Source organism: Salvelinus alpinus, chromosome 6, assembly GCF_045679555.1.
Source record: "Salvelinus alpinus chromosome 6, SLU_Salpinus.1, whole genome shotgun sequence".
NCBI lineage: Eukaryota > Metazoa > Chordata > Actinopteri > Salmoniformes > Salmonidae > Salvelinus > Salvelinus alpinus.
In genome coordinates, this window is record NC_092091.1 from 69450482 (window position 1) to 69469778 (window position 19297).

Consider the following 19297-nt stretch of genomic DNA (forward strand, 5'->3'; position numbering starts at 1 on the left):
TGAACAGAAGCCTGTTCATGTTAGTCATTTCAAAGCAAACAGCAACAATTAGATTTCCCCCGTCAAACACGCAATACAATCGATCTGATCTATTGTTCCTTGGTGGACCAGTCATGTTAACAGCTTGTTATTGCTCTGTCATTTCAAGTGGATTAGAGTGAACAGCCAGATGTACTGCACTACTTCTACATGCATGTCTTGTTGCCGGGGGGCAGTGTGCTCTGATACGCCAGTGTGCTCTGATAAGCCAGTGTGCTCTGATAAGCCAGTGTGCTCTGATAAGCCAGTGTGCTCTGATAGGACAGTGTGCTATGCTGTAAAGCGTGGTTGAATTTTGCGAGACGCTACAATGACTCCCAGTAACAACGACAAAAACATGTGCAGTACTTCTCTGGGGACCCCATACCCCCCGTCTAGGGGCCCCTGTGTGTGAAAGCAGGAAGAGAGGCAGGCAGGCAGGCAGGGCAAGGCAGGGAAGTAGGCAGGGAGGCAGGCAGTGAAATAGGGTACAGAGCTGCCGTGGAACCAGGGGGGTGGAGGAGTGGTGGGGGTTGAGTTAATGGTCTTGCATCTTCCTGGCAGCATGTCAATAATGGCTCTAATCACATTAAGTAAAGAGTCCATTAGCTTATTCTCTCCTCTCTCTCTGCTGCATGCTAGCCTAGTAAAAACACAGTAGGCAGAGAGCTCCCCTAATGGTGTGTTATAGACACCACTACTCCTGCAGGATGATGATGATGGGAGACACTGGAAAATCACCATGTGCAGATAGGAGTCAGTACATTGTGTGTGTTTTTGTCTATTTTTATCAGTCAGTCTCGTACTCAGTTATTTCAGTTTACAATGAGCACTGTGTAGGGAATTGGTTATCTGTGTATTAAATTAGTTGTGGTTCATCACAGGTAAGAATGGAATAAGAAATCATATTTGGTGCATTTTTACATAAATGGCAAGACGTAGGAGTTGATGTTTATTGGCTTTGAAGAACTGTATTAAATGATAATTCATTACACCTCGGCTTTCTCTGTTGTAAGATATGGGCAGACACAGACTATGAGATTAAGCTGATGATTAGTGAAGGTTGGAACCTCATTCTCAAGTGTCATTAGTCCATATTAGGTAGAAAACGCAACAAATATCAAGTATCAATGTTTTACTTGTCCTCGCTCCAGCGGGGCTAATCTTCAAACGGATCAGATGTGTTTCTCTCCGTCAACTGCTTAAGGATAATGGCTGTTAGAGGGGGGGACAGGTATTACACTGAGGGAGAACAGAAACAACACATACATACATCAGAATACAACAGAAACATACTGTAAGCCAACGAGCAGAGCCAAGGAGCAAATGGTGAGCACATGTTAATGCACCTTTCCTCCCGTGGTCCTTGCCAAAATAGTAATCAAGACAAAGGAGATGTGATATAAGAGGGAGAGAAAAGGAGGACATCACACCAAAGCAGCCCCTTCCCTCCACCCCCCTGGACAGACAGGCCATTTCTCAGCCGCCTCACTGCTCCTTTCAGCCCCTGGAGGAGGAACAGCGGCCCCCACATCTGTCTCCCAGGCCCAGGACAGACCGGCCTGGCCGCGTCCAAACGCTGCACATCACACGAATCATCCTCAATTAATGTGAACCATCAGGCGCTCCCTCCTTCCCTCCTTTCTCTCCTCCCACTCTTTTCTCTCATTTATTGCTCCCTCACTTCTCAGAGGAGTCCCCCCTGGGTGTGTTCTGGGTCCGCTGTGTTTTACACTGTAGACCGAGGATACGGCTGCTTAGCACAGCGGGGCTAGCTAGCCAAAACGTTAGCTTGGATGCCTTGTGAAAAGAGACAGCGAAATCAATAGATCGGTCCAAGCCCGGCCAGACGGTGCTAAGATTTAACTGCTGCAGGCGCATCTTGAAAGGTTCTGATCTGATCTGAAGCCTGGGCCGCTCCAAAGATTTTTTTTCTGCTCCACTGCGGCGCAGAGGCCCTGAAATGGCTTCCATGTGTCGCCCCATCTGCACCTCTGCTGGGCTGTGGCCAAAGGACCGTCCTCCTTCCCTTTGAAGAGATGCGGAGGGACAGCTTTAAAACAACCAGAGGTTACCAGACACTCTTTAGGTGCAGAAAGAGAGAGACCCTGGGAAAAAGAGGGGGAACAGCTCACCCTGGGCCACTTGGATGTCAAGGAGTGCCAGAGAGTGACTCACCCTCTCTGTCCTGGTAGAAAGGCCCTAAACCACCTGCATGCAACCACCACTATAACTTTCACTCCACTCGATTAGCGCCCTAAGCAACAACCGACACGTCGTCATGAATATTTTACCAAAGCCTTGAGTTAAATCAGGTTGGAGAGCAACCAGGCAGGGAGGCAGGGCCAGGGTATCTCTGGGCTAGTCTGCTTGAATTGCTTGATCACTGTGTCTGGTTCTCAGTGAAAAAGCAGTCACATTCACTCACACTGCAGAGAGAGCAGACCCCAGTCATTCTGGCTCTGATGGAGTCTCTGCCACTGATGAGCATCATATTGACCACGACCTGCAGTGCCTGGGTTTAATTGAATAACGGAAAAGGCATCAACCCGGATTCCATATCTGATCTGCCTCCCCCTCCCAAGTTCTAATAAGAATGATGAACGTGCCGCAGCAGAAGGGCCATGTGTAGACTTTTATTGAATCCCACCTGGTTTAGATGTCAGGGTGTCTTTTTAAGGGGCGGCTGGGATGTTATATGGAAAACAGGATGATTCTCCAGGCCTGGGCTGGTTGACTCTCACTCCCCTCAGGGGGTCATCATGAGTCCTTTAAGATCATCCCCCCCACTCTCTCTCTCTCTCTCTGTAGTTGATCTTCTTCCATCTCCCTGTTGGAACGAATGAGTCCTCTCTCTCTCTCTCTGCTTTCTGACAGACTGTTTCTGATTGTTTCAGTGTCAGTGTCAGTTTCTTGTTTCCTTTGAGTATTGTAATACATGACACCATTATCTAATAGCACTACTGTATCATTTCAATTGGAAGTAAACATTTAAAAATGCCCTTTTACCAATCAGATATAATTATGTAGGATAATGCGGAAAATAATGTAAAGCGTTCGCCATCTTTAAAGTGTGTCCTCTCACATACAAAACATTCAGTTTAAATGAGAACATGGTGTTAGCTAAGCGTGATCGCAGAGTACCGGTTCCTTACAAATGTCCTCCGCCCACGTCTGGGTCGACCCTCTCCCCCGTGACCCATCATCACCATGCAGGAAGTGGTGCTGGTTGTTCAACCAATGACCTCCGACCTTGCCACCAGAGAGCCAATGGGAGCGGAGCAGGGGCTGGAGACAGCCCTAGCCCTCTGACTTGATGGCTCCAGGCACTGAGCTTTTGTGAACCCCATCCCCCATGGCACCCCTCTCGCCACCACCACTACCCAAATACATTATTCATGGGGCGATAGAAAGAGAAAAAAAGAATGGGAGAAAGGGAGGGAGAGAAACAGAACATGGAGGGAAGCCACAAGGTTCAAGACCTTCTCAGATCACAAGGAACTCGTGCTTAGCCTCCCTTGAAGTGGCGAGCGTGGGGATAGAGGCAGTTTCTTTTTCACGTTGGGGATAAGAGAGCGGCCGAGGGGGATCAATAGGGGATTCCCTGGTGTCTTCTGGGGGAACGCGGCACTGCAAGCCGATTGGTGGATCAATGTGGTTCCCAGGGTTCAACTCCAACGCCACGGCCAGCCAGTAGTCTCCTTCGCGGCGATAGGGTGATACATACAGCCGTGTGGTTGGCTGGTTGCATCGCTCTGCCCTTGGTGAATCTGCCTCAAGCGTAGCCAGCCTATGCATTGTAGCCTACATCTATTAGGGCCAAGATGCACTTACTGTATATAATGTATGTGTCTATTGAATGGCATTATCATAAAGCCTAGAAAGACTGATAACCCCCATTATGACATCTTTAGTTCTATCTGGGTCACAGATCCCCCTATTCCACAAACCCCAGAACACGACTGTCGACTGTACTAACAGCCCATAGGATATTAATGGTTGATATTAGCTTTGTTTGCCTTGCGTGAGGAGTGCAGGATCTCTCTCCCTGCCAAATAGACTGGGTCATTGGTTATGATAGGTGATGATTAGTGAAAAGTATGTGTATGTTTTCCTTCTAGTCCTCTATGTAAATCCTCCCAGCTCCTCTCTCTCTCTCTCTCTCTCTCAGCGCAGCCTGTTAATACTAGCGCTACAGCTAATTGTATAATTGCCTGTTTTGTTTTAATCTGACAGCGTTGCCCCGGCCCCATAACAAGGCCATCATTTGTTCATCTTCTCCTGTCAGCCATAATTTAACCAGGCAGGTTGCTGGGCCGGGCGCCCCCGACAACACCCGGGCACCTCCGCTACTAGCAAACATTACCGGGGAACGCCGCTAGCGAGCCAACGGTTTGCAAGATAAATAAACACAGCCGTCGTCGGGCGGATTAATTCCGAGTGACACGGACACGGTGGATAAACTAATAATGTAGAGGGGGTAGAGGGGCCGTCCACTAGATTAAGTGTGTATCCTACTGCCGCTTCTCTGCTGTAATTATTGTTTAATTGTCATTAACCTCACAAACGGAGGTTTATCCGCATTGTTTAAAGGACTCTGGGATGTGTAGTGACAGGGTGATCTGTCATACCTCTGGAGGGAGGAGGAACGGGGCGAGGGGGAGGGATTAATGAGGTATTACTTGGGGATGGATGGAGGGGGCAGTGCTGGAAAATACATGGGAACGAGAGGGCCAACATTAGGCTAATTGGGAGATGAGTGCCTCCTTGTAAAAAGTGCTTCTAATGGCACATTTGTTACTCACGCTGCGGCGGCGTCGCTAGACTAATGCGCTAATGCAGAGTGGGCTGCAAGAGGTGGTTAACACTACAGGGACTTTGTGTTTGTGTGCAAATATGTACATGAGCTGTCTCGGAATTTCTATCACCCAGGCTCTGAGATATGATATGTACACAGTGTGGTGTACACAGCTATTGTGGTGTTACACGTCATTTCTCATCTTCTAGGAAGTTAGCATTCAATTAACAAGCGCCGTTTGATTTACAAGTGGGGTTATCATTGCATATCTTTGTGTTTGAACGTGGATCGAGTCTCGTAGTGTAAGTCTATTTACATAAAAGTGCTAAAGAGTTGTTTTTGTATATAAAAGACATGAAGCCCAGTCATGATACCATCAAATAGCATTGCTTTGACTGAAATATGCAATGAAACATGTTCTTGTTCATTGTTGAATATGTTATGTTTTATTATCTGTTAATATTTATTTTGTATTTTTTGTTGCCCAGCTCTTGTGGTCTGTACTTTGATACGTGTTACCATAAAACACGTTATTGCAAAATCTACTATTACATAGCGTAAACAGAGAGGGGTTATAAAATGGGCGAATAATAATGAGAAGTTTCTGAAATAAAAAGCACATGAGGTTTCCCCCTGGACCAGGAACTGTAGTCAAGCTAATCCCCTCATATTGTTCACTCACTCTGGTTGGTGTGGGGTTCAGTAAATGCAAGCTTGAGTTTCTCCCTCACCCTCTCTCTCTCTCTTCCTGTCTGTGTTTCTACCCCCCCCCCCCCCCTCTATCTATCTCTCCCTGTCTGTCTGTCTTTCTCTCCATCAGTCTCTCTCCCCTTCCGTGGCCTAAGCCCCTGTTGACTGTGCTCCAGGAGAATCTGGAGCGGAGCAGAACAGTGGACGGAGGCTGGGCCGTGTGTGTTTTCCTAGCCCCCACTGCAGTACGGGCCCTCTCTCTCTCTCTCTCCATAGCCGTAGTACTGACCTGTATGGGGATTGAACAACAAGCAGGGATGAAGGGATGGGAGGGAAGAATATGATAAGAACATAAGCCCTACTTGTCTGTGTCCGGACAGTGTTCTGAAAAGCACAAGGATAAATTGCGTGTGGTGGGTTTTTAAAGAGACTAGGACTGCCAAGTGGTGGCGTGACCTTTGAACCTTTGAACCAGCGATGGCTGACTCTCTCCTCAGGGGTTAGGGTAAGTGAGGAACATTTATTGTTGATTAATCTGCGCAGTGTAGGCCTACCTTTTTATTGGGCATCTTCTAATCCATAACCTACCTCTGACAAAATTTGCTGTATTGTATTTCATTAGTGTCACTTTGTAACAGTAAACAGATCCAAAATAGTACCACGTATATTGGAATGTGTCATAGCTATTCCATTCTGTACCAATCATTTGGTGAGTTTGTGTCCCTTGTGCGTACGTGCCTGTTGTGTACTTGTCAGTGTATTAACGTATGTGACCCTTATTCTATGACTCGTTGTACATTTCAGAGTGACTATTTCTGAGCAATTCTCTCCATTTCTTATCTTTCTGCCTAATTATACACTTTCTAATTGAACTTTTTTCAATGGAATCCGATGGAAATCCACATGCCCCAACGGCCATGCAGCTATGAAATAATAGTGCCCAGGCTACAATTTAAAGTCATATACCTCCAGGCGAAAAACTCACACACACAGAATGAAAGTGTAAAATGTTTTTTTAATGTATATTTAACAACAAATAACCCCAGTTACTATTGATGTTCAGTCTCCCAAGGATTCATTTGTCTTCTATGTCTCAGGGCATGATGTGCAACCACTCTCTATCTACCCCCCCTCACTCACACACACACACACACGCATGCAGACACACATGAACACACACACACACTTCCTTTTCCATTCTCTCTCTCCCTCTGTCTTGTTAAACATTTATCTTGTGTTTTTCCCTTTAAGGCCCTTTGTGATGTTGTATTTTTACACCCTTTTAGATTCCAGTGTTGTATCTCTGATAGATTCTGCCAGGCAGGAGAGAAGGAGCAGGGTGTGAACGGGGAACAGTACCCTAGCGATGCTTCTAATTGTTGTGGTTGCACTACGTCGTTCCCTTGAAGTCACACTTGACTGGGCTGCAGAGGTCCCACAGGACCATGCAGAGTAAACTGTAGTGTTTATCCCCACCACTCATATAATAAACACACACACACACTCATGCATATATGCACACACACTCTCACACCATTGACAAAGTAGCAGCTCTGTAGTGCACACAGCCCCATTTTTCCCCCGTGTGAACAAGCAATGTCGGACTTAAGTTTGAATAAAATGTCTAGATAATTTATTAGCACTAATGTTGAATCTCATACTAACACCTGTAGTCATACTAAAGTCTGTCATTCAAATACATTGTTTAGTTGACAGGATGTGTCAATCTCTGTTAGTGATTTGCTGGGTTCCACCCTCCCAGTACACAGTCAGAGCACCAGTGGGTTCAGAGTGAGAGACAACAGAACTGGGTCAGTATTCTGTGTATCAAAGCTCTGAGCCCGACCGCAAACCCCTTCAGTTCAGGTTCAGGTCTTGCCAAGATTCCTTTCCCAGAATCCATTGCCATGTCTCGACGTTTGGCAATTGACGCGCATGTTTGTTCAAAACTCGAGGCGTTTTATTTTTCTGTGGTTAATAGCACCATCTCCAAAAGAGACGGCCGCCAAGGAAAGTGCTCCTCTTGGAATAATGCTTAGAGCTCTCCCATCGGAGTCATTCTGTTCTCCCAGGATGGAAACTTTGTTTCCCACGCTTCCACAGGGCTCCACAAGCACAGGGTTGGGAAACACCAAGGCCGATGTAAAATATGTCCTGTCAACATTTACTTGATTACATTTCCCGCTCCCTCCCGCCTTCTCTCCATAGGCAGTGTAAATGCAAGCACATGCGTTTTCCTCTTGACACGGTCACACTGGTAAAGTATGGCTGCTTCATTAGTATTGAATCTGATGGGAGATATGCATCCCGTAAACCTCATTAACATAAAGCAGAGTAAAGACTGACCCCAGGTCTGTTCTTAATGAACGTGATGCCAGATCGGTGTCACCTCCAAAGACAAATGAACATAGGTGTTATTATTTTAATGTCCAAGTTGATTTAACCCCCCACAGACTGATATTCCTAACTCCATTTTACTTGACTCTTATCTCTGAGGGAATGTAATGAACAAACTACGAAAAATGGCTGCCAAGTAGCAAGGTACGATTAGTGGCTCGCGCTAATTAATCCATTATTTCTTTTAGCAGCCTTTTCTCTCCCCGGCTGTCATCGCGGCAGTAAACATAGCGGAGCTGCGTGCCGTGCACTGTTCTGAGGGACTCTCAGCGAGAGTTCACATCTTTCACGGGCTGTTTTTGTTAAACAGTCTCACAGCGAATAGATCAACGTCCCCAGAATTGGTTAGAATTCACAGGTACCCACTAATAGCCCACCAGCCCCACCGGCCCCAGCGGTCTCCATTTGTTTGCTTTTAGACTTTATTAAACTCTGCCTGTTCCTCTCGCTGTGTGCCTAATGACTGTGTATGCATAGCTGATGAAAGGTAAAGAAGGAAGGAGAGAAAGGAGGAAGGGAAAGAGGGACAGGGAAGAGGAGGATGGTTATTATCAGAGCTCTATTATCAATCTTTACTTGTCGCTTCAGGGGCCTCTGAATTTCATGAGCCGATAACAACACCACTTCCCTACTCCCTTCCTCCCCGCTCCCTCTCACCTCAGACCGACCACAGTGATTATGCACAATCAATAACCTTTGTGTGTTTTGTCTATTCTCTCTTGTCTTTCCATTGGGCCTCTAGGATGTTGCGGGCAAGGTGCTGGACCGCTGGTCCATTATGTCTCGGGAAGAGGAGATCATCACCCTGCAGCAGTTCCTTCGTTTCGGAGAGACCAAGTCCATCGTGGAGCTGATGGCCATCCAGGAGAAGGAGGGTCAGGCGGTCACCGTGCCCTCCTCCAAGACCGACTCAGGCATCCGGACGTTCATCGAGAGCAACAGCACGGGACGCGGCCGAAGCCCAGGCCTCCTCAACCACATGGAGACCAGCAGCCCGTCCAGCATCCATCACTTTGAGAACATCCCTAACAGTCTGGCCTTCCTGCTGCCGTTCCAGTACATCAACCCTGTGTCGGCCCCCATGCTGGGCCTGCCCCCCAATGGCCTGGCGCTGGAGCAGTCGGGCCTCCGGGTCCTCCACGACCGGGACCGCGAGGCCAGCCTACCCAACCAGGGCGAGCCGGTGGAGAGCAGCGAGTCCGAAGTATCCCTCAGCCCTTTCCGCAGCAGCGGTCAGAGCCCCAGCCGCATCGGAGCCCTGGGGGGCATGAACAACGCCATCGAGCCCAAACAGGAGCCCAACAACCGGGCATCACCCATCTCGCCCACTCCTTCCAGCCAGCCGTCCCAGCAGCAGACGGAACAACAGCAGCAAGGCCAGCAGCAGCAAGGCCAGGGGCAACCCGGGACCCCACGGCCTAGGTCCAACTCACTCAACGACCACCAGGCCCACCACCACTTTGTGAAGAGCGAGCAGTCCAAGAGCATCACCCACTCATCCTTCTCCTCTAAGATGCACCGCATGCGCCGCATGGGAGCCACCTCACGCAAGGGCCGCGTGTGCTGCAACTCGTGCGGCAAGACCTTCTACGACAAAGGTACGCTGAAGATCCACTACAACGCCGTGCACCTCAAGATCAAGCACCGCTGCACCATCGAGGGCTGCAACATGGTATTCAGCTCGCTGCGCAGCCGCAACCGCCACAGCGCCAACCCCAACCCACGCCTGCACATGCCCATGCTGAGGAACAACCGCGACAAGGACCTCATCCGTGGGTCGGGCCCCGGCACGCCCGTCATCTCCAGCGCCAAGAGCGGCTTCACCCTCACCAGCCCCGGACGGCCGCCTCTGGGCTTCGCCACCCCGCCCCTGGACCCCATGCTCCAGTCACCCCTGCAGAGCCCACTGGTCTTCCCCTCCCTGAAGTCGGTGCATCCCATCCAGCCGGTGCCCCCTTTCTACCGTACGCTGCTGTCCCCACAGCACCTGGTCAGTCCTCCAGTGTCACTGCCCACCAGCCCCATCCTGCCCTCCACCACCAACAGCACCTCTCTGATGGACCAGCAACATCAGCTCCTGGCTGCCGCCGCGGCCGCAGCCTCCCACAACGCCCACAATATGTCCTCTGAAGGTGGGCTAATGTCCCACCACAGGCTGCCCACCCCCAGTATCCCCCAGCAGGATCCAGCTGCTGCCACCAACACGGACCCCACCCCCAAGAAGAAGCCCCGTAAGTCCAGCATGCCGGTGAAAATCGAGAAGGAGGTGATTGACGTTGCAGACGAGTACGATGAGGACAAAGATGACGATGATGACGACAGCTGTCACCACCACCACCATCACCACCCCTCCTCCCACCTCCACCACAACAACATCAACGGAAACCGCAACAACAACAACAACAACAGCAGCGGAGGGAACAACAACGGCCACCACAGCGGCGGCAGCGGGCACCAGTCCCCCTCCCAGGATGAGATGAGCCCAGGCCTGATGAGGGGACACCTGATGAGGCACGACCAGGACGACTGCCGGGGAGAGGGACCCGGTGGAGAGGGTGGCAGGGGCGAGAGAGGAGGCCCAGGCGGTGAGCTCCGCTGCATGGACAGCTTCACCTCTGAGGACCAGGACCACGAGAGAGACTTTGAGAACGATTCGGAGACTTCGGACTCCAAGATGTTCTACCGCGAGGAGATGATGGAGGTGGAGGAGCAGCACCAGAGGCTGAGGCTCAACTCCTCCAGGAGCTCCAGAGTGGGAGGAGGCAACAACCTGGAAAAGGACCAGGAGGACCAGGAGGCCAGAGATGAGGAGGTGCAGCTGAGGAAGGAGATGGAAGACCCCAAGAGCCGCTCCTCACCCTCGCCCCACCAGCCCACCATCAAGATTAAGGAGGAGCTCAACGACCCCACCTACGACATGTTCTGCATGAGCCAGTACGGCCTCTACAATGGGGGCATGGCGGCCGCCGCAGCCGCCGCCGCCAGCATGGCCGCCCTGCACGAGAGCTTCATCTCCTCCATGAGCTACGGCGCCAGCCCGCCCAAGTTCCCCTCCTCGCACTCCCCCGAGGGAGAACTGTGCACCAGCCCCAACTCCAACGACCCCAAGATCTGCTACGTGTGCAAGAAGAGCTTCAAGAGCTCCTACAGCGTCAAACTGCACTACAAGAACGTGCACCTCAAAGAGATGCACGTGTGCACCGTGTCCGGCTGCAACGCCGCCTTCCCCTCCCGACGGAGCAGAGACAGGTGAGTGTCGTACAACACACACACATATACACACTAACAGTGTCTTTTTTCTTGGCTTACAATTGGTTCTTAATTTGACTGCCTCAATTTTTCTGACTAATTATTTAAATATCAGTAGAGTATGAATTAATATTATGATACAACTGGTGTTATTAATTAATTTGTGTACTTGGAAACCCATTAGCTTTTGCGGAGGCAGCAGCTATTCTCCTGGGGTCCACAAAAAACACGACAAGTAACTAAACAAGAATTTGAGATACAAACAATACAACGATATACAAACAATACAACATATATATATATATATATATATATATCTATCTATACACACTACTGTTAGTTTGTTAGTTTGGGGCCACTAGTTGAGTATCTGGAACATCATCATTTGTGGGTTCAATTACAGGCTCAAAATGACCAGAAACAAAGACCTTTCTTCTGAAACTCGTCAGTCTAATCTTGTTCTGAGAAATTAAGGCTATTCTATGCGAGGAATTGCCAAGAAACTGAAGATCTTGTACAACTCCCTTCACACAACAGCGCAAACTGGCGCTAACCAGAATAGAAAGAGGAGTGGGAGGCCCCGGTGCACAACTGAGCAAGAGGACAAGTATTTAGGAGGTTCTAGTTTGAGAAGCAGATGCCTCCCAAGTCCTCAACTGGCAGCTTCATTAAATAGTACCCGCAAAACACCAGTCTCAATGTCAACAGTGAAGAGGCAACTCCAGGATGCTGGCCTTCTAGGCAGAGTTCCTCTGTCCAGCGTCTGTGTTCTTTTGCCCATCTTAATCTTTTCTTTTTATTGGCCAGTCTGAGATATGGCTTTTGCTTTGCATCCCTGTCTGCCAGGTGAGGACTTGTGAGGCGTCTGTTTCTCAAACCAGACACTCTAATGTACTTGTCCTCTTGCTCAGTTGTGCACCGGGGCCTCCCACTCCTCTTTCTATTCTGGTTAGAGCCAGTTAGCGCTGTTCTGTGAAGGGAGTAGTACACAGCGTTGTACGAGATCTTCAGTTTCTTGTCAATTTCTCGCATGGAATAGTCTTCATTTCTCAGAAGAATGTCTTTGTTTCTGGCCATTTTGAGCCTGTAATCGAACCCACAAATGCTGATGTTTCAGATACTCAACTAGTCTAAAGAAGGCCGGTTGTATTACTTCTTTAAATCAGAACAACAGTTTTCAGCTGTGCTAACATAACTGCAAAAGTGTTTTCTAATGATCAATTAGCCTTTTAAAATTATAAACTTGGATTAGCTAACACAACGTGCCATTGGAACACAGAAGTGATGGTTACTGATAATGTGCCTCTGTACGCCTATGTAGATATTGCATAAAAATAAAATCGGCCATTTCCAGCTACAATAGTCATTTACAACATTAATAATGTCTACACTGTATTTCTGATCAATTTTATGTTATTTTAGTGGACACATTTTTTTGCTTTTCTTTCAAAAACAAGGACCCCAAACTTTTGAACGGTAGTGTGTATATATATATATATAAATATAAAATATATTTTGATTTGTTTAACACTTTGTTGGTTACTACATGAATCCATGTGTTATATCATAGTTTTGATGTCTTCACTATTATTCTACAATGTAGAAAATAGTAAAAATAAAACCCTTGAATTAGTAGGTGTGTCCAAACTTGACTGGTACTGTGTGTGTATATATATAAAAAATACTAACAATTCAGGCATTCGTTACAGGTAGGTTCATTACATATGTTTTGTCCTTTCATTTTGACATTACATGATGTATTTAGAAACATTGACAATGTTGTGGATGTATGGTGCATGTATCATTTTATTTGATATTTCATCATATCAGTAATTGTGGAATTAGTAACGGGGAAGTTTAGGACCGTAGATGAGTTTTCTTGATGAGCTACTCAACTGCAGTGAAGTCTCCTTTTTTCTTACTTAGATGGAGTGAAATGATTAAGGCGTCACCTACCATATGTTAAGTGAAACGCACCATTAGCAGAGATACACTTGTAATTTAACAGGTATACAGTGGCATCTGTTGACTGTCATGTCAAAGTTCAGAGAAGTAGGGTGTCATCGCCAGAACACACACACAATCTTCCACTCTGAGATATACCCCTGTTTACCTCCCCTCACTCACCTCGTCACTGACAGGTGAGGTAGCATACATTAACGTAGACAGCGGTCTGTCAAGCCACTGCATGTATTAGCGCCCTGCTCCAGGAGGTGAGGCTAGCCACGCTTTACCTACCTGGGCTTGTTCGCACATCCACCCTATCCACACACACCCTCCCAGAATACACCCACCACTAAAGCTAGCAGCAGGTTGACGCCAGAACACAACACATGCTGAGGCTACACAACATCAGAGTGCCCTGGGCTAGCAACTAGCATTTAGCTCTCCAAGGAATTGCTAACAATTGTTTAGTTTTTTTGTATGAGGGGGTGTTTGACGTTAGACTTTGACTGGCCTAAGAGTGGTTTGAAAATAGCCTACCAAATGTGTCCGGATTTTAGGGTAATTTAGGGAATTAAAACTCTCAACAACGACCCCATGATAGCATCGATAGTGACTCATTAGCATTGTTATTAGCATCATAAAAAAAACTGAAGTAAAGGCCTTGTGTGTGACATTGCCAGGTCTATTCCCCTGACCACCGTGTAAACAAGCATGTCCATTTGACTGAACGGTCCAGTCTGTCTTCACAGTGGGGTGTCGGTGGAAAAAGGGCCCTTGAAAGGAAATGTAAATTCATCTCCTCCCCAACGCCCCTCGAAAATAGACATGACTTCAAGTGTAACAAATGCATCTCTTTATCGCTTTAGCAGAGCCCCACACACACACACGTGCACACACGTGCGCACACACACACACACACACACACACACACACACACACACACACACACACACACACACACACACACACACACACACACACACACACACACACACACACACACACACACACACACACAGTCAGAGCATGCCTCTGCTCCCAGTATAATGACATATGCCACATTCTAGAGCTCTAGAAGAGGGGAAGCCTCACTCAACCAGCTCCTCTGGAGAAAGAGAGATAAAAACATGTTTTGTCGTGTTAGAGCACACCGGGGTGACAAGTGACACTTTTTATTTAGATAAAGAGCGAGTGTGTTTTCTCCCCCTCCTAATCTAATTTGCTTCTCTGAGGAGTTTTTTCTCTAGTTTTTCTCAGAGTTGTTTTGTCTCAACAGCAACCCTCCACCCGCCTCCCCTCTCCACCCGGGGCCTTTATTAAGTTCCTTGTTTCAGTGGCATCTGTTCATTCTGTTCCTGTTTGTTCATTAGCACCAAGTAAATAGAGCAGGTGACTCTGGGACTTGTTCAGGGAGGGAGGGATGGAGGCAGGGATAGAGGGAGGGGATGGAGTAGGTGGATGAGAGGAAAAAAAGAGAGGAGATGGGTTATAGTGTTAGCGGAAAAGAGAGGGGGGGATGGAGGAGAAGAGACAGGTAAAATAGCGTTAGCGGAGAAGAGAAGGTGAAATCATGCCGCTCACCTGACGCAGCTGGTGCCGACAGCAGGAAGATGACAGGAAGTGTTATTAAAGGATGCGTTGCCGTGCCGATGCGTGTGTTTGACGCAGCCGCGGATGATACGTTAGTTCGTTACCCTCTTTGACGAGGCTTTAGGGACAGGGAGCGCCCGGGGCACGAGAGGCCTGCTGTCTCGCATAACCACACACAAACACACAGACACATGCTTGTGCACGTATAAACTCACACATACTCAAAAGCTGATGCGTTCCTACAGATGCATATAGTCTTACAGAGAGTCACTGATTCATTGTAATGTACACAGTATTTTTAATTAGTCTCTTTATTGCACAAAAATAAAATATGATATTAAACAAATAGTCCTGACCTTATGGTTTGATTACGATCCAAATAACAGCCTCCCCACAGCGAACAGACATCTCAACAAATGTTTAGATACTAAATTACCATGACAGAAACGCCAATGGTATCGAGGCATCCCAGCGACTCACTTCAGACATTTCTGAATGAGTGGCGAGTAAGCCGACCAATACCTGCTCAGGAGCTGGACACACATGGCCAAACTGACCAATGAGGAGGCCTAATTCAGCGGCCTACTTCCTTATTTAGTGGAAGTCAAGGTAGAACTATGAATCAGAGCCCTCCCCCTCCCGTCATCCTTCCCGACCACTGCCCCAGCTTGTCTCCCAACTATATAATTTAGCCGTCCATCTTTTTTATTGGGCGCTCTCCGACATTAGCGCTCCCCACTTGTATTAGCATCTGCCGCGGCGACCCCGTAATGGCCTTTAAAAAAACACTTAACTCCGGCACTAAACGAGGAGGGGATGACAGTGGTGGGAAAAACGAATCAGTGAAGAACAGCACTAGTTAGGATCCTCTGACTCACTCACAGTAAAGGATTTGGTTTCCAAGAGGCAGTGGGTGCTGTAGTATAGAGAGGTGCAACTGTGAGGGAGCGAGGTCAAATTAGACTGTGTTTCGTCTTCCATCTTGGCTCAAAGATGAACCCAAATGTCTTCCACAGGCTTATAGTGACGCATGAACCTCAACCCACGCTCACAGACACGGTGTCACAGTGACTGTGGAATCTTGCCCTAGTGATGTGCGTGTGACAGTTTGACTCGATTACCAGAAACACAAGCGTATAAATTCCAGAAGCGCTTTAACATAAGGCCCTGATGAATAGATAGGTGTGTAGCAGGAAGAGAGGACAATCACTGCTGTGAACATATGGATCTTAGAAGGAAGACGGTTTTAGACCAAGATGTGGGTGAGTTACACCTAAGTACACTATTGTTTCCATACTTTGAGTGTGTCCCAAATGGCAACCTATTCCCTATATAGTGCTCTACTTGTGATCTGAACCCCAAAAGTAGTGCACTATATGGGAAATAGGGTGCCATTCGGGACGGATCTTTTGTGTGGCGCATAAATTCCTGGTAGCATATGGGATGTATTACTGAGCCTGCCGCTCCTATGGAATAAGGAGAGAAGCGTAACAACAGAGGGGTATCGCGGGGCCAAAGGAATTGTGGGTTATTGAAGCTATAGTCAGGGCTCTGGCCGAACACCAATCAGATGTGTCCCTGGGTAATCCCTTAACTACATAATGCATGCTGCAGTGTAATTGTAGTTGTAACATGGGAAAATAATTTGGTCGTTTTCATAAGGACTTTCCGCTCTGATAATATTATTGTGGAGGAAGGATTGGGAAACCACAACGCCTCAGACATTGGTTTGCTGCTACATAAAGTTTGAGTAGTTTCAAATTACATTATTCATAAGATTCACTACAAAATGTTACAAATTCCACAGCTAATAACATATTATTTCTGATACTATGAAACCAATCATTATTATATTTTAGCACAAATTCAAATAATATTTCAAATAATCTGATAAGTAACTGTATGATTAATTAAATACATTTAATGCAATATAACCTGTAATCTATAATAATCTAGTCATTATATCACAGAATAATGATATTTAATCTCAGTAAACCAAACCGTATGCCTTCTCTTCATCCCTATTTGAGCACTAGAATGTAAAATTTCTCTAACAACAGAAACAGTATCTGAGCCTAAATCTGCTGGGACACCCAGACATTTGTTTCCAACCAGATAATGTATGCAAGATCCAGGTCTGTAATATGCAGTGCTAATAACCAGCTTCCTCCTCTCCCCCACCACCTCTCCTCTCTCTCCTCACAGCGAGATGTTGACGTCTATACCAACAACAGGAGGTTGTCCAGGTACCTCAGCATATCCCATTAGTCAATTATTTCTCTACAGTGGAGTGACACCCCAGAGGAACGTAGGTAGGCGCATCAAACAAACGCCCCGATGTCAGAGTCAATTAGAGGGGAGGGTATAAGAACATTAGATCTACGGTATCATATTAATATTTGAGGGAAACAACAAGAAGACAATGGGGAATGACAATAGTGTCACAAGCGTTTGAATAGAGGGGGGGGGGGGGCATTTTGTACCTACATGGTGACGTAGATGTAAAGATACAGATCAATGGCGTGGTTAACTAACAGGAAAAACAACATAGCACACTGCTGTTTTACACACACACACACACACACCCACACACACACACACACACACACACTGTCCTCTAACATCTAGCTGCTAGTTGCACATCAGTACAGTAACAGTGTTTCCCTTCAGCCCCCTGGCCACCAGGCGCTCAGCTCAGAGGTAAATGATTGCATATTTATTGTGGAGGGCGGCGCACACACACACAGCGGTGGCAGCAGCGGTAGTATGATTAACGTCTGAAAGGCGTGCCGACCAGTAATCATCGGCCTTATTATCCTCGTTAATCATATTTTCCTAAATCAACGACAAGGCCTCCCTCTCTCTTTTTCTACATGTTTATATTAAGACTCTTCCTTGTTTTATTCATTTTCATCCCTCCATCGGAGGACTCTGTCACCAGGTGCTTTCCCCCACTTATTTCCCATGATGCACTAGTGTGCGGCGGCCCCTCGTCACACGGATGGAGGGATGCAGAGAGTGAAGGTTAATTACGTTTCAGAGCCACTCTCTCTCTCGTCCTCCTGCCCCTCTCTCTCCCCTCCCTCCCTCTCCTCCTCCTCTCTCTCTCTCCTCCTCCTCCTCCTCTCTCTCCTCCTCCTCCTCCCTCTCTCTCTCTCTCCTCCTCCTCCCCCTCTCTCTCCTCCTCCTCCTCCCCCTCTCTCTCCCCTGCTCCCTTCAAGCCATGTGGGCCCAGTCTCTGGTAGAACTTCAGTGAAGCTGCAGTCTCTTGATTTGCCATGCTTTAACAAAGGCCTGATCATTTATAGAGAGACTGTGTTATTTAATTTAGCCACAGATCCCGAGTTCAAAATACAAAATATCTACTGATGAACAGTATGTTAATGACATTATACTATGAAAGGGGACTTTTATGTTAACTTATCTTTGATACATTTGGGTTTTGTGGAAGGCTTTCCTTTGGAACAATAAGCGTCGTAAATATTTCACATTCTGTAAGTAATTGTAGGCTAATATAATGACAGGGCTTTGTTGATGTGATCTGTAACTTAGCCTTCTATCTAAACCTCTATGGTGTGTCTGTGGAGTCTGTGTAACCAACCCCTGAGAGGAATATTCCTTTTATGAACTTTTTTATCAAGTTTCTCCAGCTAGTATAGCTAGTAGAGAATAAAGACAGACAATGATGAATGTGTTACCCAACCCCTCGATCATCCTCCCACCTCTCCACTCCAAACCTCATCACATAGCAACCCCACATGACAGCAGAAGCAAAGAACCATCAGCATCAGTTTAATATGACTTCACTTTGCTCATTACGACTCATTTAGACAGTGCAGACACACTCACACACACACACACACCCGGTACAGAGGGAAGGACAGGGCCATTGGAGGAGAGACGGGAGCCTAAAGATGATTAACGTTGGCTGGGACAGGCACGTTAGCTAGCTAGCCCCTTTCTCTGCGTCTCCTCCTACTCTGCACAAACAAAATGGCCTCTCAAGAGGCCTCCCCCGTCTTTGGACGAAGATGAGACTGTCAATTTGGTTTTCCTGCCACATTACTGGTCATCAGGGAGGGAGAGGTGGAGAAGGGAGTGCGGGAACGGAGGAGTTTGGTTTGGGGCGTAGAGGAATGGGGAAGAAGGGGAGTGAAATAGTGGTGGCAGAGTGATGGAGACAGGGAGATGGGGGCAGAGAGGCTAAATCTGATAAATGAAGGAATCTGTGTATGGCCTCTAAATGAGGAAAATCTAACCCCAAGAATATAACTGCAGACTGACACACTTCCAGTGAATATGTTTAGAGATGCATCTATCACCGGTGCAGGTGAATTCCTCCGCAAAGTCTATTCAAGCAGCCATTATTCACACCATATTCCACATGCTTGAATTGTTCCAAAGATGCAGATGAACAATCTATTTATTTATTTTAAACAGTAATCACTAATTGTTTGATTACTCAACACATCTTTTTTTCATGTGGTCTTTGTTTTCATGTGGTCTTTGTTTTCTCCGGGTCAGTATGTGGTCTTTGTGAATGACAGTATAAGGACCAGAAGGGACATATAAATGCAGAATGTAGATGGGTTGTGTGTTAGTTATTCA

The 19297-nt window shown here is 47.2% G+C and overlaps 1 protein-coding gene across 5 annotated transcripts in view; it reads left to right on the forward strand.

Annotated features, from left to right (window-relative positions):
• Nucleotides 1–19297, forward strand: part of bnc2 (basonuclin zinc finger protein 2) — a 306633-nt gene that overhangs the window by 279271 nt on the left and 8065 nt on the right. For 4 of the 5 annotated variants that reach the window (XM_071407641.1, XM_071407640.1, XM_071407644.1 and 1 more), the window contains one exon: nt 8646–11152. In XM_071407641.1, coding sequence (XP_071263742.1) covers nt 8646–11152 — 2507 coding nt within the window. Of the gene's footprint in view, nt 1–8645; nt 11153–16894; nt 17068–19297 lie in introns of those variants that run through there. The other variant, XM_071407643.1, reaches the window with a different exon arrangement.